General features: G+C 41.9%; 1 protein-coding gene across 5 annotated transcripts in view; it reads left to right on the plus strand.

The window, feature by feature from the left end:
• The window catches only part of ST7 (suppression of tumorigenicity 7), a 268,905-nt gene that overhangs the window by 234,767 nt on the left and 11,867 nt on the right, over positions 1-22,271 (plus strand). For all 5 annotated transcript variants that reach the window (XM_010831218.1, XM_010831216.1, XM_010831215.1 and 2 more), the window contains 2 exons: positions 9,984-10,134; positions 20,383-20,475. In XM_010831218.1, the coding sequence (XP_010829520.1) occupies positions 9,984-10,134; positions 20,383-20,475 (244 nt within the window). The remainder of the gene's footprint in view (positions 1-9,983; positions 10,135-20,382; positions 20,476-22,271) is intronic.

Here is a 22,271-nt window from a genome sequence, read left to right on the forward strand (position 1 = left end):
CTACTTTGCTTTTGTTGCCCGTGCTTTTGGTATCATATCCAAGCCATCATTGCCAAGACCCAGTGTTAGGAAGTTTTTCCTGTGTGTTTAAGTCTTAATGCATTTTGAGTTGATTTTTGCCTATGGTGTAAAATACAGGTGCAATTTTATTCTTTAGCACGTGGATATCCAGGTTTTCCAGCACCATTTGTTGAAGAGAATGATTTGTTTTTTTGTGTTCTCTAATTGTAGGCATCAGTTTGAGGTCATCTCAACTAGTGAATGTCTTTGGGCATAAAGATTTTTTTGGTCTTTAAGATTATTAAATTTATCTTAGGATAAATTTACATAATAAGAATGACTGAATAACATATAGAAGCATTTAGGGTTCTTAATATTTATTGCTGAATTGCTTACCAAAAAAATTATAGCAGTTTACACTCGCATCAGCTGGTGACTCTTACTTTTCCCTTTTGTCACACTCTCACCAACATGGAGCAGTTTGTCTAAAACCAAAAAAAAAAAAAAAAAGAAGGAAAATAGAAATGATGATTTTTATTAAGTACAGACAGATGTAATTCTGTTCTTTTACTTTGTATTTCTTTGCCACTGCTAGTAACGTGGAACGTCATCAGCTATTTGTGTTTATTCTTGTCTGAATTGTCAGGCCCAGTATGTAGAGTTCCTGTTATTACTGGGAAAATGTTAATTACAATGATGATGCAAGGGGTATGAACATAAGTAGGCAGACTCATCAAGTATTATTGGAGAAGTTCAAAAGTATTTGAAACAAGAACTCCTACTTCCTGTCCACAAGACCAGAGGGAAGTATGGGAAGGAAGAGTTAATTAGCTCCCTGCCAGGTTTCTTGTTTTGATAAAATGGGGATAAGAATAAAGGCTTCATAAGGTTGATGAAAAGTAAGTGGAATTATACTGCATAGCTTGTTCGGAACATAGTAGGTGTGCGGTACGTGCTGGCCCTTTCGTCGCCTCTTCCCTCGTACCCTCAGCTGTTTCTGCACTTGCGCGCTGGCCAAGTACAGGCTGTTTAGAAACGTACTTTAATGATACTTCTTAGACTGCCATAGTCTGAAGAAGTATAGCCAGAGAGAGTAACAGTGGCTCTACAGTGCCCTGACCTGGAGTGCCCACAGGTTCTCCTCAGCCTCCAGACTTGGAAGAGGCTCTAGCATGTTCCGGCTGCAGCTGTTGTCTTCATGAATTTCTAGTTTGTAACTGCTGGCTAAGTCCTTCACTTGTGACTGATTAAGAGTTACCCATTTCCGACCTCTGCCTCGTACCCCTATTCTAGCACAGTCATTCCTACTTGCCACCACCAAAAAAAAACCCAAACCATACACCAACAAACTAATTAATAATGATGTATTATTTTTAAAGCAATAAACAGTTTTTTCCCTCCTATTGCAGTCTTACATGAAACCTCAGTGAACAAAGTAATTAAAAGTAGAATCACTCTGATTGAAACTGGGATGAGAAGGCTGGTAGCCCTGCAACCCCAAGGCACCTCTTCATACAGTTTAAAAAATAACAGAAGCCTGGGAGTCATCCCCATCACCACAGGATAGTCCCAAACTCATGAGGTCCCACCCGTAGAACAGAAGGCCCCACACCCATTCGGAGCCCTGGGTGGTTGGAGTACTTGGGTGCTGTGGCTGGAGCTGTTGAGGGAGAAAAATCAAGAAAAATCACCAGGACCAAAGGGGGAAAACTTTCCTCTTCATCTTGCCCCAAATCCCAGTGCTGCTAAATCTCAGGCTTGTCTTCCTGGGCCCCTCCAGGGGCCTGCAGGGGGTGCATAGGCATCCTGAGGGTGCTGGCAGAAAGGGGCTCGCCACACTCCTGACCCTCAGTCAGCAACAGGGCAGCCTGGGCGCCTGCCACAGAACTTTGAGGTGAGGATCTAGTTTTTAAATGATAAAAGGAGCATGGAAGGAAAGGCATAAGAAAATGTAGAGGGAAGAATGAAGAATGTTATGACAGAAATGCACTCCCATTAAAAATTTTGCATTTTTTTTTAAAAGGAAAGTTCGTCTCGTGTTAATCTAAAATTTCATGGGGATTTCTAGAGGTTTGTGGGGAAAAGCATCCTGGTAAATGAATATGCTAATGGTGTATCCACGGGACTTTATTATAGTGATGGAAATTCTGTTTCTTGCAAACACTAATGTAATCCTCCCTTTATATCTTAGTAAAGCTGATTGACAGAGTATAAAATTGCTTTTTAATCAAATTTAGGAAACAAAATGTGTCGTGGGTTTTAGCATTTAAAAGTGCTTGAAGCGTGGAAGCAGAAACTTAGAATGCCCTGGCAGATTGTCTATGATATTGTATGTCGATGGTGCATTTCAGAAATATTATTATTTCAATATAAGTTTCTTTGACTTGAGTCATATTTTGTTCCAAAGCTTTTTTGGATTAGAGAAAGGAGAATGTATTGTGGAAATAGGACCCAGGGAAAAATGAACACAAACCAGTTTTTAGCCACATTTCTCAAAAACAGAAAGTTTCTAAGAGGTCTCTCTAACAAAAAGCAGTATAGCTGCTTCCACAGAGGATACTCCCACCCAGAACCCCCTCTTCCCCCAGCTCATCCTATGTGATGTTTCCTCAGCCTCTGGTCCCACTGACCACGTTCTATATCGAGGGCATCTTGGCTCTGTGCCACCTTCTCCCTGTGCCACTTGCTGCCTCTCCGGGCCCTCCTCCTGCACCACTTCCTCCCTGCCCTCCCTCAGGTTGGTCCTCAGTTCTCTCCTTTCCTTCTGGAAGCCCTCCTGGGAGACCTCGTGTACTCCTGCTTCTTCTGCCTCTCTGCTCCCCGCACATCCAGACCAGCATGCCTTCACTCCTCCCTTCAGGCCACCACTCCAGAGGTGTTTTGTAGGCACTTCAGCTGTTTTTGTTATTTCCCACCACTAAGCCTCTTCCTCCTCTGGTGTCTTTATCTTAGCTGATGATCTCCCATTATGGTAGTTTCCTAAACTAGAAATATCTCAATCACCTTGAGTCCTTCTCTCATCCTCAGACTCAGCCAGGTGGCAAGTCCAGGGGAAGTCCCCCTCTTCAGTCTCATCGGCCCTCACTTGGACAGGAGCTTTTTAAGACTTTCTAACCTTAGTCTTTCCCTATCTGGTGCTGCTACACATGACTTGCCCATTTCTTTATGGAGAAACTTTGGTACAAACTGTACCAACTCTCTTCCCAGTGCCTACTGCAGGGGTTTTCAGACTCTGCCTAGGAGCTATTAGAGTCTTCAGTCCTTCTTGGGTGCTTCCCTTAAGATCCCCCACAGCTTTGTTTTACATCAACTTCACATTCTGTGTTACGTTTCTTTTTCTCTTCAAAACAGAATTTTCAGGGTCTCACAGTTTGAAACCACAGAATAACTCAGGGGAAAGGTTGTACTCTGGAGCAAATCACGAAAGGCCTTTTACATGCACGTTTCCTGCTTCACCCCCTGGAGAGCAGCATGAAACCTGAGTTCCAGGGTAGGTTCCATCACACACAAATCGTGCAACCCTGGGCAAGCTATTTAACTTCCCAAAGTGTCCAGTTTTTTTTCATCTGTAAAATAGGAATAATAATATCAGCTCCCTCACACAGTTGTAAGGAGTACCTGAGATAAGTATGTTTGACATGTGTTAGTGCTTCATCAGAGTTGGCCATTCCCGTCAGGTTAGTACTCAAGCCCTTCAAGACTGCAAACCCATTATGCCCTGTGATGCTTTGGCCCAGCCTTACAGTGGCTTCCACCTCCCCTCATCTTTACAGTTAAACTCTTGTGTATTTAGTAAGACTGACTCATATTTTCCTCTTTCTGTGAAGCTGTCCCAGAGACAATGTTCCTCATTTGCTTCCTTAGTACTAAGTATATGCCTCTTACTAAGATAGTCATCATGTTGAATTTTATTGTTTCTTTGTCTGTACACGTGTGCACACATGCATGTTCTCACACACACACACACACACACACACACACACACGTATACTCTCTCTCACACTCACACTCCTACAAAGATTAAAGGTCACCAAGGTAGGGACCTGACCTGATCATGTCCATGCACTTGAGGTGACTTGTGGATGTGCCCATATCTGTGCCCCTGGGGTAAGCTATGGGTCCTCCCACATGTGTCATTGGAGAACACTGTGGCCACTTCTATGGGCTTCCAGGGTGGCACAGAGCCTGCTTGCCAGTGCAAGAGCTGCAGGAGATCCAGGTTCCATCCCTGGGTCAGGAAGATCCCCTGGAGGAGGAAATGGCAACCCACTCCAGTATTCCTGATCTGGAGAATCCCATGGACAGAGGAGCCTGGTGGGCTACAGTCCATAGGGTTGCAAAGAGTGAGATATGACTGGGCATGTCTGCGTAACATGTGGCCACTGCTATATCTGTGCCCTTGGGGGACAGCACTCCCATAATTTTTCTTGGGATATATGGTGGACATGCTGTATTTTAGGAATGAAGCAAAGTAGCTGATGAATCGGAGAAGGCAGTGGCACCCTACTCCAGTACTCTTGCCTGGAAAATCCCATGGATGGAGGAGGCTGGTAGGCTGCAATCCATGGGGTTGCTAAGAGTTGGACACAACTGAGCGACTTCACTTTCACTTTTCCCTTTCATGCATTGGAGAAGGAAATGGCAACCCACTCCAGTGTTCTTGCCTGGAAAATCCCAGGGACGGGGAAGCCTGGTGGGCTGCCATCTATAGGGTCACACAGAGTCGGACACGACTGAAGTGACTTAGCAGCAGCAGCAGCAGCTGATGAATAGGTAAGTGAACCAGCAAGAAGCAGTGAGCTTGAGAAGAGGACCCATGTGTGGTACTACAGCTCACCAGGCTGAATTTGGCATTTCAGCTTTGCTTTGTGCTTGTCTTCATACTGGTCAGTTGATGACCCCTGGCAGCCAGTTCTCTTTAGCTGAACTGCTACTACTATAAAATTGCTGAAGTGTTTTACCAAGAAACAGATTCAATCATCTGTGGGACATATATCCACAGGAAACACAACTTCTCTCCACAGTAATTTAAATACTTCATTTGTTTGTTGGTTAGCAAAAAATAGCTTCTATTTAGTGAATACTCATGTGCCAGGAACTGTGTGAATGCTTTACAACTATTATCCTATGTAGTATACAGAAGTTAAAGCAGCAAGAGGTTTTTTTTATTATTCTGTTTTAACATATAAGCAAACTGAGTTTGAAAGAATTGCATAACTTGTCCGAGGCCTCTTAGCAGAATAGTGGAGACGGGATTCAAGCAGCAGTTTAAGCGAGCAGGGAGCAGATGAGCAGTGGGACTGGGGCAAAGGACTGTGCACCTGAGGCCCCACTGCAGCATGGTCGGAGCAAGCTGTGGTCCCCTCAGGCATCTCTGTTCTATTCCAGAATGTGTCTTACTGACTCCAGGGAGTGAACATCACTGAAACTCAGAATATGCAGCATGGCTTCCCAGTAGCCCTTTACTGATGTTTTTAACACATCATTTCTAAGCTTAAAGCCTCTTTCAGAGCCAGTTGCACCAAAGCACTGAAGACATGAAAAATTGCTCTCCCTGGTTATCTTGTTTGTGTGATTTGCTTTTTATGTTTCTGATGCAAGTCTAGAAAATAGTTTTGTTTTTATATACTCACACACACTCATGCACATACATATATATGCAGAGAGAGATAAAATATTAAAATGCTTATTACAGAAAACTTGGAAAGCATAGAAAAAGTGGAAAAATCTTCATAAGATCAGTATTTTCCACCATTAACATTCAATCTGTGACCTTCCAATGCTTTTAATTACTACACGTACATTTGTATTACCAAAATCACAATCTGTGTGATACATTTGTTTTGTTCTTTCTTCATTTAGTGATATATCATGAACGTTTCCTCATGCTAATAAATATTCTTCCACTACCTGATTTTGGATGAGGAACATGTACTTCATGTTCCTCATCTAAATGTACTGGAGTCTAATTAATTTGTTCTTTCTCATTTCTTTATCCCATGTTTTTGCCAGTTATTTTCATAGGACTTCTGCTGTTACCGGTGTTGGAAATCCAAAAAGGGAGTATGGACTATTTGGCATTAATATCTGTGTGAAGGATAACTTTGGAATCATGTTCACTCTAATTATTATAGAATTTTAAGACCTTAACAGAAGAGATCTGAGCAGCCACCTGGGGTAGCCTATGACAGGGCACCTCCCTCCTACACCTTTCCTGACAGGTCAACCAGCCTCTGCTCACAGACCTCCATAAGCAGACACCACTCAGCTCCTCTTCATCTGTGCTAATGTGTTATGTTCCTATCTTGAGCTTAGGAACCAGATTCTGACACAAACAGATTTTGAAAAGTTGCTTCCGAAACCTTTAGAAGCATGTGCTTCAAGAGCAATGTGATTTGAGAATTTGGGAAGGAAGTCAGAGGCAGGATGGCAGGCAAGATAGGGCAGAATGCTGGCTTAGCTAATCGAAGCCAATGAACTGCTGCAGACAGGCAGGGAGTGTTCTCTGATTTGCAAGCTACAGTTATTCTAATTGATTTCTGCATAGTTGTGGATAGGGATCTGCCCTCTTCCATTTATTTTTCTCTCGACAAGTAAGATGTGAAATGTTGTTCCATGCCTTTCTAATTTAAATGTTGCACATGTTGAGAACTAATCTTGCCAACCATTTTAAACCAGGCCAGAAACATAACACACTGTTGTTATTAGCCTTCATTATTTGGTTAGAGCCAACATTTTGTTTGAAACCATGCTGCAGTATAAATCTCCTTTATAGACAAAACTTGTTTATGCCATAAAGTAGATGCAATGGGAAGGCAGCTGAGTTTTCTTGGTGAGCTACACTGCTTCGTCTCATGAGGCTGATAAGGCCAAGGATGCTCATTTTGAGGGACTTCTTGGGAAATGAGATTCATGTTCTTTGGGATCTTATGCCTGAGCTGAGACATATAACTAATCTAAGGTGGTGTGTGAAAAGTACACATACACAGAGATCAGAGGGAGCTAAGAGGAGAAACAGAGCATTACCTCACAGCCCATCCTGGGGCTGTGGACAGTGTCCTTGAAGCCATATGCACCACATTCAGTCAACAGGCTGAGTAAACCAGCTGTCTCATACACATGTGCACTGCTGCTTTCCAGATATTATGTAGACACCCTGGTGGCCAGTAATATTTTTAAATGAATTCTTGTATTATTACTATTTATTGTAACTTTTTGCCTTATTGTGTATTTTTGATCAGTAGATTCGACACACATCTGTGAAAATTTTTCATGTTATAAATGGTTTCGATTATTTGAAGATTAGAAACTTCCATTGTTTGAATCAATGCTGTCCACTAGAACTTTCTGTGATCACGGAACTGTCTCTGCCTTGTTCTATTAACTCCTTACAGCACTTGAGGACTTGAAATATGGCTAGTGGGAACTGAATTTTTAATTTAATTTAATTTTAATTGATAAATAGATACACATTAAATAGAGGATACCACGTTGGACAACACAGATCTAATGTATCCCTTTGTAGATAATTTTCTAAAAGTCCTCCTTCCTTCCCCAAGTTCCTTCTGCCACACCCCTTCCTGGTTTGTTTAGGCTTCTACCCACTTGTGGGTATCTACCAGGCCCACTTCTTCTCAGGTGCTCCTATTCCTGAAGGTTTTTTAGCCCAAGAGAAGGGTTCTCTCACAGATGCTTAATGATATGATTTTGAAAACCTTTCCTAATCATAGAAATTAAATGGAATAAGTTACACTTTTCTTTCAACTACCATCCAATCCTTAGGAACTTGAGGTTTCTATTTTCTTGGGGTACATGAGGTAGTGGTTTTCATATTTAGTTTTTTTCAAAGGTCATATAACATGATCCTTCTTTAGAGTTGACTGTTTGGTAGGCTGTAAATAATTATTCAGTTCAGTTCAGTTCAGTTCAGTTACTCAGTCGTGTCCGACTCTTTGTGCCCCATGAATCGCAGCATGCCAGGCCTCCCTGTCCACCACCAACTCCTTGAGTTCACCCAAATTCATGTGCATCGAGTCGGTGATGCCATCCAGCCATCTCATCCTCTGTTGTCCCCTTCTCCTCCTGTCCCCAATCCCTCCCAGCATCAGGGTTATTAGGAACTCAGAAATCAAAATATTATTCTAGGGCACTCATTAAGCAAGAAATTTTCCCTTTCTTTTGCTCTCTTGATGATTATTGAGAGTGACCAAAAGGTCTTCCTTCTCTAACTTTGAAAAAAATCAACACAGCTCAGAGCATTTTATAAGTTATGACTCTTGGGGCCTTCTAAGATCATCATGGGCAGTGGCAGCATATGATATAACTTCTGTTAAGGTAAAATCACAAGATGATAGCCAAATATCTCTGAATGTAAAATTCACCTTTATATTTATATTATGATTGATATTCATTATAGATACAGTGCTATTACGATTAGTAGGTAATTCAAAATCATTATCTTTCCCAAAGGATTTGTGTTGTGCAGTGTTTTAAAGCAAGATGAAGGAAGAAAGCAACATGTAGAATTGAAAAAAGCATATGAACTCATGCCCTAGGAGCTCTCATCAAACTAATGACCACCTTTCATGGACCAGCCTGGGAAGAGGTCTCTCTCTGGAGGAGGGCCTTCAAACCCATTCGCTCCACAAGGGTGAAGGTGCAGGCTGCTCTCTGCTGCCCTCGGGGTGAGCCTTCTCACTTCCTGCTCTTCCTGCTTTGAGGCTCAGAGTTCTCTTCAGATATCAGACCCAGAGCAAGGGAAGTTTCATTTGCTGAACCCAGAGGCCAGAATGTGTCCACCCGGCTCCTGCTGGGCAGTGTGCCCTGACACCGAACACACCTAGAGGCAAGGGAGCTTAAGGCCACTGCACCCCCGTGCCAGTGTGCACAGTGAGATGAGAAGGAAACGCTGATGGGTGTCTCGTAACCTCCATTCTGTGTCTTTGGATTCTTCCACTCTTCACCCTCTCTTATAAATTTCCTCCAACACATGAATCCAGACGGTTGTTTCTGACATTAAAGTTGTGTTGGACATCTCTTCTCATAGCACCTCCATTCGCTGTGGTGGTGCCGTTTTCATGAAACACATCCCTCCGTGGTCTGCTAATCTCCTTTTGATAGGAGATGCCTGGGTTGTTGCGACTGTGGTTGGCAGTTGGGTGGGTGTCTGTGTGCTGGGGACAGATCCAAAGGGGAGGTGGTGAGGAGTGGAGCATAGGGAAGGCCAGCCAGCAAAGGCCAGTGAGCTTTTGCAAATATAAAATACCAGTCTGAATTTGCTTCCCTTTCTATTCTGTAGTAAACACAGGAATACAGACAGAAACTTAGTCTTCTGTGAGCCCCAGGAAGAATATCCATCCTCTCCCTGTGCTCTTGAGGCCCCTGAAGTGTTTGAAAGGAGCCAAAGGAAGAGCATGCTTTGGGGTCTGTTCTGCTCCCTCCTTCTGGGCCTTCCTGTGCCCCAGCTGCCACCTGTCCTTCTCCAGCATCAGAGAAGCTACAGGTGACCCTTTCCACAGGACCCTGGCCTTCTCCTCGATAGATCTGTATAGAAAAACTAATGGGCAGTGCTCATCGTCCTCGTCTCTCTACTGCAGTTGGTTTAGGCATATGACTTCTTAGCTTTCATGTGTGTGTTTCATGTATTTTCCTTCTGGTTACAAAATTATACCAAATGATTGTGTCTTCTAAATTTTCCTTTTTCTGCTTGAGTCTCTATGTATATATTTCTTTGATTAGAATGTCTTAGCCTGAAAGCCTCTGATCTTCACTGTCGGAAACTAGTACAAGGCTAATTATCTGTCAGCAAACTTTGGATTGCTGGATGTTTCCGTAATTGCCCTCAAATGTGGTAATGAGGTTGCAGGTTTGAGGAAGCACTTATGAACAGCGGCTTTGGGGAAATTAACCTCTCCATTTTCAATATTGAATTCCAAATTGCTGTGTATTAATGCATCTGTCTCCTGCCTTTTGTTAAATTTCAGTACCTACTAGAAATGAAAAGCTTAATCCTGCCCCCAGAACACATCCTGAAGCGAGGGGACAGTGAAGCAATAGCATATGCATTCTTCCATCTGGCGCACTGGAAGAGGGTAGAAGGAGCTTTGAATCTTCTCCATTGTACATGGGAAGGCAGTAAGTAATTTTCTTTCTTTGAAACATTTTTTTTTTTTAAGCACGAAAACATGCTAAAGCTGTTTTTGCCCTGAGCATTTGTGATGAATGATGAAGATTTACATATCTATAGGCAATGGCAACCCACTCCAGTGTTCTTGCCTGGAGAATCCCAGGGACAGGGGAGCCTGGCGGGCTGCCGTCTATGGGGTCGCACAGAGTTGGACACGACTGAAGTGACTTAGCAGCAGCAGCAGCTCTGCTCTCTAACCACATCACAGAGATGTGGTTAATTACGCAGGCTCTCTGGTTTCCCAGTGGTAGTGGGTGTTATTGTGGTGATGCTGCCTCTGCACCTCAAAAAGACAAGTTTATACAGCGGAGGGGGTGAATCTGGACTGTTCCAGTAGTTGTGCTATGCTTAGTTGCTCAGTCATGTCACTTTTTGCAACCTGCCAGGCTCTTCTGTCCATGGGAATTCTCCAGGCAAGAATACTGGCGTGAGTTTCCATGCCCTCCTCCAGGGGATCTTCCCAACCCAGAGATCAGAGGAGCACTCTACTTCTGGAAACCCTCCTTGGAGACCCAGACAGCCCCTCGGCATCATGCGAGTCTTTGGCATGAAGCCAGACTCCTTGCTGGGCTCTGATGACCACTTCCAGATGGCCTTTCTGGGAGGGTTGGCTGAAGAGCCACAGTTATCCTCTAGGAGACCTCTGTTGGCCAAACAAAAAGGAGCAGCAGTTATACTTCAGGACAACTGGACCCTAGTATGGTGGCAGGGGTAGCCTTGTGTGTTGAAGAATAAATGCCTGTTAGATGGATGTGGGGATACATTGATCTGAGCAGCTCTGTAATGGTGGGTGAGACATGCTCCCAGCCCCAGAGAAGCATCTCATCCAATTGGAAGGAGTAACTAGCAGCATTAGCAGCTGCTCAATGATTTTTCAGATGGGAGAGACCTATGGGGTGGAGCAGTCATGGGTAACCTTATAGGTCATATGAGATTTGAACCAAGCCTTGAAGAACTACGACAGTTTTATACGCAAGGACACTGTGAACAGTGCTAAGTGTGTGGGGGGAGCTGTTGGGGAGAATGAAAAGGGCTCAAGATTCTGGATTATTGAACAACATGTATATTGACACTGCTATCATAAATTTAAACAAAACAAGCATAGCATGTAGCACAGGTTTTCCCCGCCTCATGGGGAAAAGACATTTTAGAGTCTTCTGATAATTTTTCCTTAATTCACCCCTACTCTGATCAGCCTCACAAGCAAATGTCTTTTTAATCCCTTTCACTGTTTATTTTTGCTCCTTCCATTTTCATTTTGCCAATCTTCTACTCTTCCCTTTTCCTGCCCTTCCCTAACCCAGCAGGAATCTAAACTGGTACAGGAAAGGGGTGGGGAGCAGTCAAATGAGATGGAGTAAAAGCAACTTGACAGAGACAGGACTCCAGTTGATTGAAAGGTTTTTTGTTTAGTTGTTTGGAAAATACTTCTTCAGAGAATTGTAGCGGGTCTAGTTAAATCATTTACTGTTTATACCTTGAGGGGTGGTGACTTGGTGGATATTTCTACACTCACTCCGTAAGTGTAGTAATCTACTCCAAGTGTCCTGGTCCTGCTATTTGGATGTGTTGAGACAGCAGACTCAGGGTGTGTGTGGACACGTGTGCACTTCTCTCTGGCTTGGGCTTATTGTTGCATTTATGGTGTTCTATACAGATGAGACAAAAGGAATTTTTATTTAAACATAAGAAAGGAAGAGATAAAGCCCAGCAAGACTGAACATGAGAGGCCTTTCCTAGTATTAGTCATGGTAAAATTAAATGGACAAATTGGCTTACCAAGTAAGAACATACATGTATAGATTCAGTTCAGTTCAGTTCAATCACTCAGTTGTGTCTGACTCTTTGCGACCCCATGGACTACAGCACGCCAGGCCTCCCTGTCCATCACCAACTCATGTCTTTTGAGTTGGTAATACCATCCAGCCATCTCATCCTCTGTTGTCCCCTTCTCCTCCCGGCCTCAATCTTTCCCAGCATCAGGGTCTTTTCAAATGAGTCAGTTCTTCACATCAGGTGGCCAAAGCATTGGAGTTTCAGCTTCAACATCAGTCCTTCCAATGAACACTCAGGACTGATCTCCTTTAGGATGGACTGGTTGGATCTCCTTGCAGTCCAAGGGACTCTATCCCCTCCAACACCACAGTTCAAAAGCATCAATTCTTTGGTGCTCAGCTTTTTTTATAGTCCAACTCTCACATCCATACATGACTACTGGAAAAACCAAAGCTTTGACTAGACAGACCTTTGTTGACAAAGTAATGTCTCTGCTCTTTAATATGCTGTCTAGGTTGGTCATAACTTTTCTTCCAAGGAGCAAGTGTCTTTTAATTTCATGGCTGCAGCCACCATCTGCAGTGATTTTGGAGCCCCCCAAAATAAAGTCTGTCACTGTTTCCATTCTTTCCCCATCAATTTTCCATGAAGTGATGGGACCAGATGCCATGATCTTAGTTTTCTGAATGTTGAGTTTTAAGCCAACTTTTTCATTCTCCTCTTTCACTTTCATCAAGAGGCTTAGTTCTTCTTTGCTTTCTGCCATAAGGGTAGTATCATCTGCATATCTGAGGTTATTGATATTTCTCCCCACAATCTTGATTCCAGCTTGTGCTTCATCCAGCCTGGCATTTCTGATGATGTACTCTGCATATAAGTTAAATAAGCAGGGTGACAACATACAGCCTTGACGTACTCCTTTTTCAATTTGGAACCAGTCTGTTGTTCCATGTTGAGTTCTCACTATTGCTTCTTGACCTTCAATTTATAGATTGGTATCTTGGAAATATAGTGATAGAAGCTTATTGATTGGATCTGATTGATAAAATAGTCGTATAGAAAAGGTCAGAAGAGGGGTGGGGCAATAAATGATAAAGACACAGTGTTAGGAATGGCATAACTGTAAAAATAAAAAATAATGAAAAAATTCTGTTTGGAAGTTAGTTACCCATATTACCAGACAACAATAGGGAGATGCTTTGGAAACACTGGGAAGGACAGTGACATTTTGAGAGATGGGAAGTGACACAGTGATCCCCACATCAAGCAATGAAGTACCATTGGGGAGGATGTAATTACCTCAAATTAGATGGGTGGAACACTTTATTAGAATATAAAGAAATGGTGAGTTTTTAGACATTAAACATTATGGCAGAGCAGTCAGGGACCTATATGAAAGGCAAACTCTGCATTTAATCCTTATAGATAATTAAGAACCAAGCCAGGAAATTACACAGCTTTTCAGTTTTCAAAAAGAGAATTGTACCATTCAGTTTAGAAAAGAGAACCATGAGAGTGCTTACCAGGTGGCTGCCTTAGTTAGTAGTCAATTGAGGACTTTAGTAGAGGATCCCAAGAACCTTGAAGAATGTTTGTGTAACTGTAATTCACAGAGGATTTGCATTTCCATCATTTCATGGACTCCTGATAAAGTTCTAAGTCAGGCAGGACAAAGGTGGTCATGTTAGATGTTCAAGAGAGAAGCAGGTTCGTTGAGGTGAGCAACCTATTGAACGTCTTGCAGGCACTGATGTTAGAATCAGGCTTACTGTGTCTTCACTGCTCTTTTCTGTAATACCAGCTATTTAGGCCTTACCTGGATAGATTAAGGAGAAGAGGAGCAGCCATCTCTGAAACATTTGTTTAGAAGCCCTCAATTTATACCACTACTTACTTAAGGCTGGGGTATTCCTATGCCCTTTCTAATGTTTTGAAAGCTAATTATTCTACATAAAATTATATTTTTTTATTAAATATTGACTTAAACATTTAAAATATAGAATGAGCCCAATTTAATATAAAAATACATTCTATGTATGAAAAAAGGTAAAAGAGGTTAGAAATAGATATACCTTTAAGTAGATTTTTAAGTGATTTTTTTCTTCATATTTGTATTTTTCAAACTTGCTACAATAACATATATATTTTCTTTAAGCATAAACACTTATGTGTATATATGTACATGTATATATATGTATATGAATGTATTTAGAAAATAATCTTTCATTACAAACAGTTTTGTCTTTGTTTAAAAAATACAAAGCTATAAATCTGTCTTGAAATTTAGGAGAAGGAATTACCACTCCAACTTCAGGCAGTTGTGTGCGATTGTTTGACAAGACTTCTAGATCTCTGTCCATTCTAAGTTAAGTGGAGGCATCAAAGCTCTGGATTTTAAATCAAAAGACTTGGATTAGAATTCTGGCTCAGCTACCCATTTACTGATATTAACATACCCGTTTTTTGAAAACCATGAAGTGTTGATGATACTGAATGCCACCACCCTATTCCAAGTTGGTGAGCTTCAGGGCAGTTGCTCTGAGGGCCGCTACAGTACAGGAACCACTCCTTTTCCCTCTCCGGAGGTCAGTGGGGCTCCCCTAGACTGCCCGTGCCTAAGCGCAGAGGCTGCACTTCCTCCAGTTCACCACTGGGTGGCGCCTTTTGACATCTCCAGTCTCATAGTCTAGGTTTTCGCCTTTAAATCATTTTTTTCTTCATTCTGAAATTTAAGACCATTCCCCAACTCCCTTCCAGTTCCTCTTTTTCACTAGAAAGAGAATTCAGAAAGGAAGGTAACTACCTAATTTCACTAGGTTCCGTGTTAAAAGTGAGTATTCTTTCAAAAATTCACTTTATCTTTTAGAAAAAGAATTAAAAGCCTTACTTATGTCAAAAGTGTTGGTTAGGGGTAGGGATGAGGTATAGTTTTATTTGCTTTTTAATGAGTTTATTATGTTGGAGCACTAGTCATCTTGTGGAATTAAGTGAGTCTCCCACCAATCAGGGTGAAATAACTCACATTTTTGATAAAACCCCAAAGTCCAGCTGATGCATGGCAGAGATTGTTTGGGTTTGAAACATATGGTGGTTTGAAGAAAAAAAAACCTGAATCCTCAACCACAAATACATCAGCATTTCAAAGGTTTGTAAAATGTTTGATTCATCACTATCCCAACCACTGAAATTACACAATGTGTTTCTAAAAGTCAAGATAATCAAGAAAGGGGAAATGTTTTAATTTATTTAAGATTTAAAAACATGTTCCTAAGTTCATTACACAACTGCCACATTATATGAATTATATTTATTTTAAGCACTGTAGGTTCTGGTTATCTTCACAAACATGTATACACATGACTGCAAGTATATGTTGAATATAAAAAACATACATGAATGAGGAAACTCATTTGAACTGTGTCTTTAGTTACAATGGTATTGTGCCTTATGGTGCCCTGTTTTAAATGGCACGTCTTCTAATTTACCTGTATTAAATTCTGATGTGGCCTCATCTCCCTCCTGCCTTGATATTTTCAAGGCTCTGATTTGGCTGTATTTATTTTATAAAGTGAGGTAGTCTGCTGACCACAACTGGAGATTTAATTTTCAGGTTCCATATATCAGAAAAGTAGAATACCATGGGGTAAATCACTTAGCTTTTCTTTGTTTCCATTTTCTTCCTCACTTGATCTTTATTTTCTTTTTGAAGATTTTTTTTCCCCCCAAAAATTCACTAAATAATGTATAAGATTTGAAGGTGGTGTTTCTTAGGGGGATTAAGGCAAATCTTTCCTTTGAGAGGAGAAAATGGCCCATTGTTGAAGCAAAGGATGAGATTCTGATTCTAATTTATTCTCTTTGAACCCGATGGTAAATGCTACTGGCTGTAAGATGTGATCCTTGGGGCATTTCCTCTAATCAAACCTTTCCTCCAAAAGCCTGGCACCTTTGAGACTGCTAAATAGAAATTCTCCCACCCTTCAGCCCATGAATCCAAGGCTAAATTTTATAATTTGGGAGAAAACAATGGCAGCTGAAGTCCCTGGCCATAGCCAATTTATACTAGTAGCCGGAATCCAGATATTGTACGATGCTTCCCCATCTACTGCCCAGTAGAACCAGCTTGCTCCTTTCACTTATTCAGTTTTGAGCAACTGACCCTAATTTGGATCCACTGGGGCTTTTAAAGGGAAAATTCTGTCTCTTCCCTACTGTGCATTAATTTATTCATTCCTTTATTCAGTGAACATTTATAGGCATTCTTTTGGGGATATCAAGATAAGTAAGACTCTGAAATGCTTTGGGAGAAACAATGTGTGTGTGTGCATGTGTGTGCACATATACTCACATGCATGTGCACATGTATGTGTACATATAGTGTGGGTAGGAGCAGAGCTATCAAGGAAGCAGGAACAGAGTATTAGAGTGTTACAGGTCACTAATAAGCTAGTGACTCTGCTCCAAAACTCTAGAATTTTTCTTTGAAATCGGAATAGAACATCTTGTAATCTAAAAGGAAAGTAGTTTTCCAAGGCCATATAACTAGATAGTGAAAAAATGTGGATCAGAAGCCAGAGTTTTAACTTTTGAATTTTCTTTGTTGTTGTCCCCAAAGCTTCACAAAAGACAGAAAGCCTTTATGGCCATTGCCTATGTTACAGTCAATAGAACGTAAAATGTGGGTTGTGATGATAATTTTCTACTCTATCATTTGTACTTCTAACTGTTCACAAATAAGCAGCATTTGTACTTATAAGCTAGAGTATGACTTATAGAGCAAGTAGGAGCTTGGGGTTGGTGGAAAGGGAAAGTAAAGAGAAAACTAACTTTCACTGAGCAGTCAGGCCCTATTTGTGGACACTTTGAGCTCTGCTGTACGCATAGTCCCTTTAACAGCCTCTCGAGGTCCTTGGAGTCCTCATTTTTATGGACACATAAAATGACCCGCTGGACACAGAATAATGACCCTCCTGAGGTCATACGGTTGTCAGCCTGGTCCAGTTTGGCTCGTCGTGAGCTGTCACCTCCACCGCTACTCCATTAGGTATACGCTATCACAGAGGAACTTTCACACTTGTTTTCATGATTATTGTCTCATCTGTTTCCCACCCTGGGCAGTCAGCTCCATCAGTCCAGAAACAGTGCATGCTTGGCTCACAGTCCCTGCTGTACAAGGAAGACACTCACATTTTGACCATGTAGAGCTGGGATTCAAACTCAGTCCTTAGTATTGCAAACAATCTGTATAAAGTTCTCTGAGATACTCTTTGAAAATTCAACATAGGCAAAGTACCAAACATTGCCTTCTATCCTTGCCTGTATTGTGGATAGGATGAAAGGTCATTAGAATTCAGTGGGAAAATCAAGAGTTAGCTTGTCCATGTATCCATGCTTGTGTCCATTCTTTGGTTCTCCTGATTCTTTATCCAGAATTGGTTAAGTCTCTGATGGGTACAACACTGATATAGGCTTGAAACCTGTCTGGAAAATGTGTCTGGGTGAGGCCAGAAGGCAGTAGTGTAATGTCTTACACGGTATCGTGGAGGGCCTGCTGTGTTCACTAAGTAGTTCCCGGCTCATTTTGCCTCTCCCACAAAGGCACAGTAGAAACCAAGGTAGGGGCGGAGATGGCACAAAAGGGAAATGCAAAAATGCCATTGGGTTCTATGTACTAACACTGAAGAGTCCAGATTTTTTTGTTTTTTTTTCTAACCAAATGCATGTACATTTTCATGTATTTCTTCTGAAATGTATGTGTTTTTTTTGTTTTTTGGATGGAAATATTTTAGGAGGTTTTTAGTCACTCGTGAAGTAGATCAAATTCATAAAACAGTTCAAATGACCTTTCTTTTGATTCTTACTTGCCCTGCTGAATCAGTGTGTTACTACTTGCACTTGCAAAAGTTGTGGCCATTCACCTAAAGCCACAAGGTCTTTGTGGAGCAGTTACACATGTTTGCAGTGAAAGGACCAGGAGGTGGGGGTGCGCCTGGCGCGGCTCACGTGGTGCCTCTGCCCACTCTTTCTAGACCTCCAGTGCTTATCTCACACTTGGCTGGACCCCGCCCAGCAGGGTGGATAAAGGATAGAATTGAAAACAGAAATTGTGTTTGCTTTTGTTTAGTGAAGCCAAAAGTCTTAACATTATTTTATGAACTCAATGTAAATGACAACTGACATGAGAAAGAGAAATTTTAAGGGCACATAAGCACCCTTACTATCACGGGCCTTGGGGGCAGAGGATGGTACAGGAAGAGTGTGTGTATATTCTTTGTTGAATCATATATAATCAGTGTCTTCACCCTCTCCAGAAAGACCAGAACTGATTAGAAGGAAAAGAGTAACTTGATGCACAAAATTTGTATGCATGCCAAATACTGGAGTAAAAAGCATTTGGTATTTGATTGAAAAGACACCAACCAACCATTTGATTTCTATGGTTGAACACTCTCAAGATCTCGCACTCCTATATTTCATTTAAAAAAATTACTCCCTGAAGTGCAAACTGACTTCAGTTTTGAATAAAGTTTAGCATTCAAATTTATAGCCACTTTGAAAACTGAGGGTTTATTTATATCATATGAACCTAGACAGATTCTTAATTACAGGAGCCCTAGTGCACATGAAAATCTGCATTTTAAAAAAAAAACCTTCCACATAGGTTTTTCTACATTTTGGGGATGCTTTCATAGCAGCCATCATTTATGGGAAATGGTATTAAAATCCTGCCATATTGCAGTTTAAATGTCCTGCTTCCCAGAAGAGAGTTTAGTGTATCCTATAAAGCACTAAGTGAGTTTTTGGTTTTTTGGTTTTGTAATTTTTTTCCTTCTCTTGAAAGCCTAGTTCTACTGAGAGAAATGCTGGTTCCTTCAAGTAATCTTTGTGTGTTAACAGCTTGTGCAGGGAACCCCTCTCTTGCTTGCTGTAACGGGCAAAAGTCATCTTGTTTTGCATGAAAGAGAAGGTCTGATTGAACTAGGGTGAGCCTTTCATTTTAAGAAGAGTTAAAGTCTGGGGTGTTTTTAATGTTTTAATCTCTGTTTAAGAGGTTTCTGTTACAAGAGGAAAATTGATAACATTTTTACCTCAGCCAACTGCCAGCAAACTGGCTCTGCTCTAATCCCACGTTTGTAGTGATTTATATTCTCCGTGGCAACACGCTGTAACCTCAGAGTGATAGCACTGTGGTGCAGATTGACTGCATTCCAAATGCTGGGATCACATACATAATGTTTTTACTTTTAAATAATATTCAGACACCAGAATAAATACCATATGTGCACTGATGCTGGTTACAATGGAACCTTGTCATGTCTCGTGAGGGAGAACATTCTTTGTTTTTGATTTCTGTTTGAAATAAGTATGCAAAAGACAAATATGTACATTGACAGCATTTTGAGAAGACTTCGGTAATTACACAGCTGAAGACATAGCTAGGAGTCCTTGAAATGCAGCATTTAAGGCTGAAAAGTTTGCTGTGTTGCCACCGTCTCTCTTTGACACACACGAAGGCAAGGATTGTAATTCGACATTCCCAGTGTAGGGTCTAGTTTTTTTATATTTTATATCTACAGCATGCTGTAGTTGCCGGACATCTGTGGAAGAAAAATTACCTCCTCGAGTACTGTTCATAGGAACAGTGAGACTAACATGCTGTTGACATTGTAACAGGGAGAGTAACGCATGTGAAAATGGGAAGAGATGGACTGACTGGAAAGTCATAATTCAGTGTGAGACCTAATGTTATCTGATGCCCCAAAAGCAAAGCTTACGTGGCCTGACATCCTCAAAATACAGATACTCAATCTCTCCAGGTCCATTTTTTCCCCCACATGATGCTGAAGATTTAAAAGTTTCATAAAGTTTAGAAATACCTCCCAAGTCATGCACTTTAGATTCTTGTTTTTATCCATCTTGGTTGGAATTCTAATCCACCTAGACATATTTTTAAAATAGGCATGCTAGAATGCCTTTCATATTTGTGCATCTGTGACATGCTCCTACAAGTCAGTCCATGTTGCTTCTTGGGGAAGCATTTCAATCCAGGTTTGTGTTATTACTATCAGTTGAGCTATATTGAATTAGTGCTCATGACATTTTCATAGTATTTTGTAGCTGAGGAAACCCTGGGCATTGGAATTGATGGCTTTGCCTTCTCCTCTGCACCCCCATCCCCACCTAGTGTTGTGAGGTTTGTCCAGATATATAGTGTGAGGTTAATGTGTGAGTCATTTGTCATAATGCATCTCTGACAATTTCTCTCGCGCATGCCTCAGCATTTGGGTAAGTGTCGCATCCTTTCTGAAAGTTACTTGTAGACATGTTCACTGTTATAAAAATGCTCAAAATGCTCTTTGTGAAGTTGAGATGTTATGAGACAAATATTGTGCCTCTAACATATTGCCTCTCCTTTTCAGCTTTTCGGATGATCCCTTATCCCTTGGAAAAGGGGCATCTGTTTTATCCCTACCCCATCTGTACAGAGACAGCAGATCGTGAGCTGCTTCCATGTAAGTCTCCCCTCCGTATTCCTCTCCTGGGCTGGTGAGGGTGGTGTGCCGACAACAGGGATAGAAAGAGGTGGGAATGATAAATGTTTATGATGTTCCTTGTCTTCTATTACTCTTCTCCCAAACCCTGTCCTCATTTGATAGCATAAGCATTAAAGTGAGTTATGTGTGTAGGCTTGGCTTCCTGCTCCTCCACATCTTTCCAGATTCATCAAAGGGAAAGACCCCTGGTGACTGAAGTTTAGATGAAGAGGCATCATGTCCTGGCTGGTCTGAGCACAGAGACCCTAGTTTGAGGCAGATGCCCCTTGCTGGGCCGATCCACTGTGCAGGGCTCGGCCTGGGCTCTCCCGCTGGTCAGAGGCAGTCTGCACACGCTGGAGTCTAAAGGAGAAGCAGAGGAGCTGCAAAAGAGTCTGGCGGGGAGGGCAGGGCAGCATGAGGATGCTGGCATTGCCACCAGAGGCGGACCCATGGGCCAGGTGGGCGTGCTCTCTGCAGTGGTGCAATGCTGTTGACCGGCACGATTTCCTGCAAGCATCTCTTGGATGGCATGCAGTGAGCCAGTGGGACGTGTGCAGGGCACACGTGCAGCCTCAGCTCTGTCCACAGCAGGCAGAGGGCAAATCCTACCCTCGAGGGCCTTACCAGCTGGCAGTCGGAGGACCCGTACCACACGTGGAAAGTATGATTTGGTTTACTGTAATCCAACATTGTTTTGATAATTCCAGCTAAATAGTTATTATCAAATTATACTGTGTATAAGGAATCGTGTCCAGGCCCTTCATGTGGCCCTGTCTTAGGACATACTTTTCTCCCTCAGATAATAAGCTCCAAATTTTGACTATTCTCTCTTTCCTGTCCTCTCTCCTGCCACTCCCACCCTGCACTAGCCCCAGTTCTATCACATCTCATAGCTCTAACATAGTTAGATGCTTTGCCCAGAAGACCAGCTGAACTTGGAGCCCTGGGTGCTTATAAACTGTCCAATGGCCATGTTTTTTGAGACAGTTGTAAATCTCCAAAATGGTGGGGTCCGGGTGCAAAATGAGCTGCCATCTCAGGATGAAGGAGCAGAAGGCAGTTCTCTGCTTTCTTTGCTGCATGATGAGTTACCTCGGGAGGTGGAGGCCTCAGTGGTGTGGTGTTCCTCACCATCTGCATTTATTGTGTAAAGGGGGTGAGGCCTCACTCTGCAGTAGATTTGGTTTCAGAAAGAGGGTCTGTGATGGGCCCACGCTTTTTCATTTCAGCTCTCCCTTCAGGGAGATCCTTATTAGTATTTCTGATTTCTGATAAGAAAGGCAGTTTTCTAAAAAGTACATTGTTTTAAAATGTTTTAATTGAGTTCAAACACATTTCCATAGGGGATAGATTCACTATTAGAACGAGATTATAATTCTTAAAAGACAATGTCTAGGAATAATCTTTACAGTCCTAGAATAGAAAATTATGACTCACGTTGATTTAATTGAATGCAGTGGTTCAAGTCTGATTTCCCTTCATACTCATTGAGTGTTGAGGGTGAGGATGAGAGGCAGATGGGTGGTTTCACATGTTACCTGTGTTTGGCACATTAGTGGTGCGGCGTCCACAGTGGCCCTGAGCACACGTCCGCCCAAGGAGAACCCTAGCAGGTTGACGTCCCTGGGTTCAGATTCAGGTGCTGTTTTTCTTTGTCCCTCCCTGACCCTCTACCCTGTCATGTTTTGGGCTTAGAGTTGAAAGTTTGAGGAGAGGCTTGAGACCTTGGGTTTCCTGAGGAAGATGGAGACCCTTGGTCCTTTGGTTGGAAT

This window comes from Bison bison, unplaced genomic scaffold (assembly GCF_000754665.1).
Source record: "Bison bison bison isolate TAMUID 2011002044 unplaced genomic scaffold, Bison_UMD1.0 scf7180017864525, whole genome shotgun sequence".
Classification (NCBI taxonomy): domain Eukaryota; kingdom Metazoa; phylum Chordata; class Mammalia; order Artiodactyla; family Bovidae; genus Bison; species Bison bison.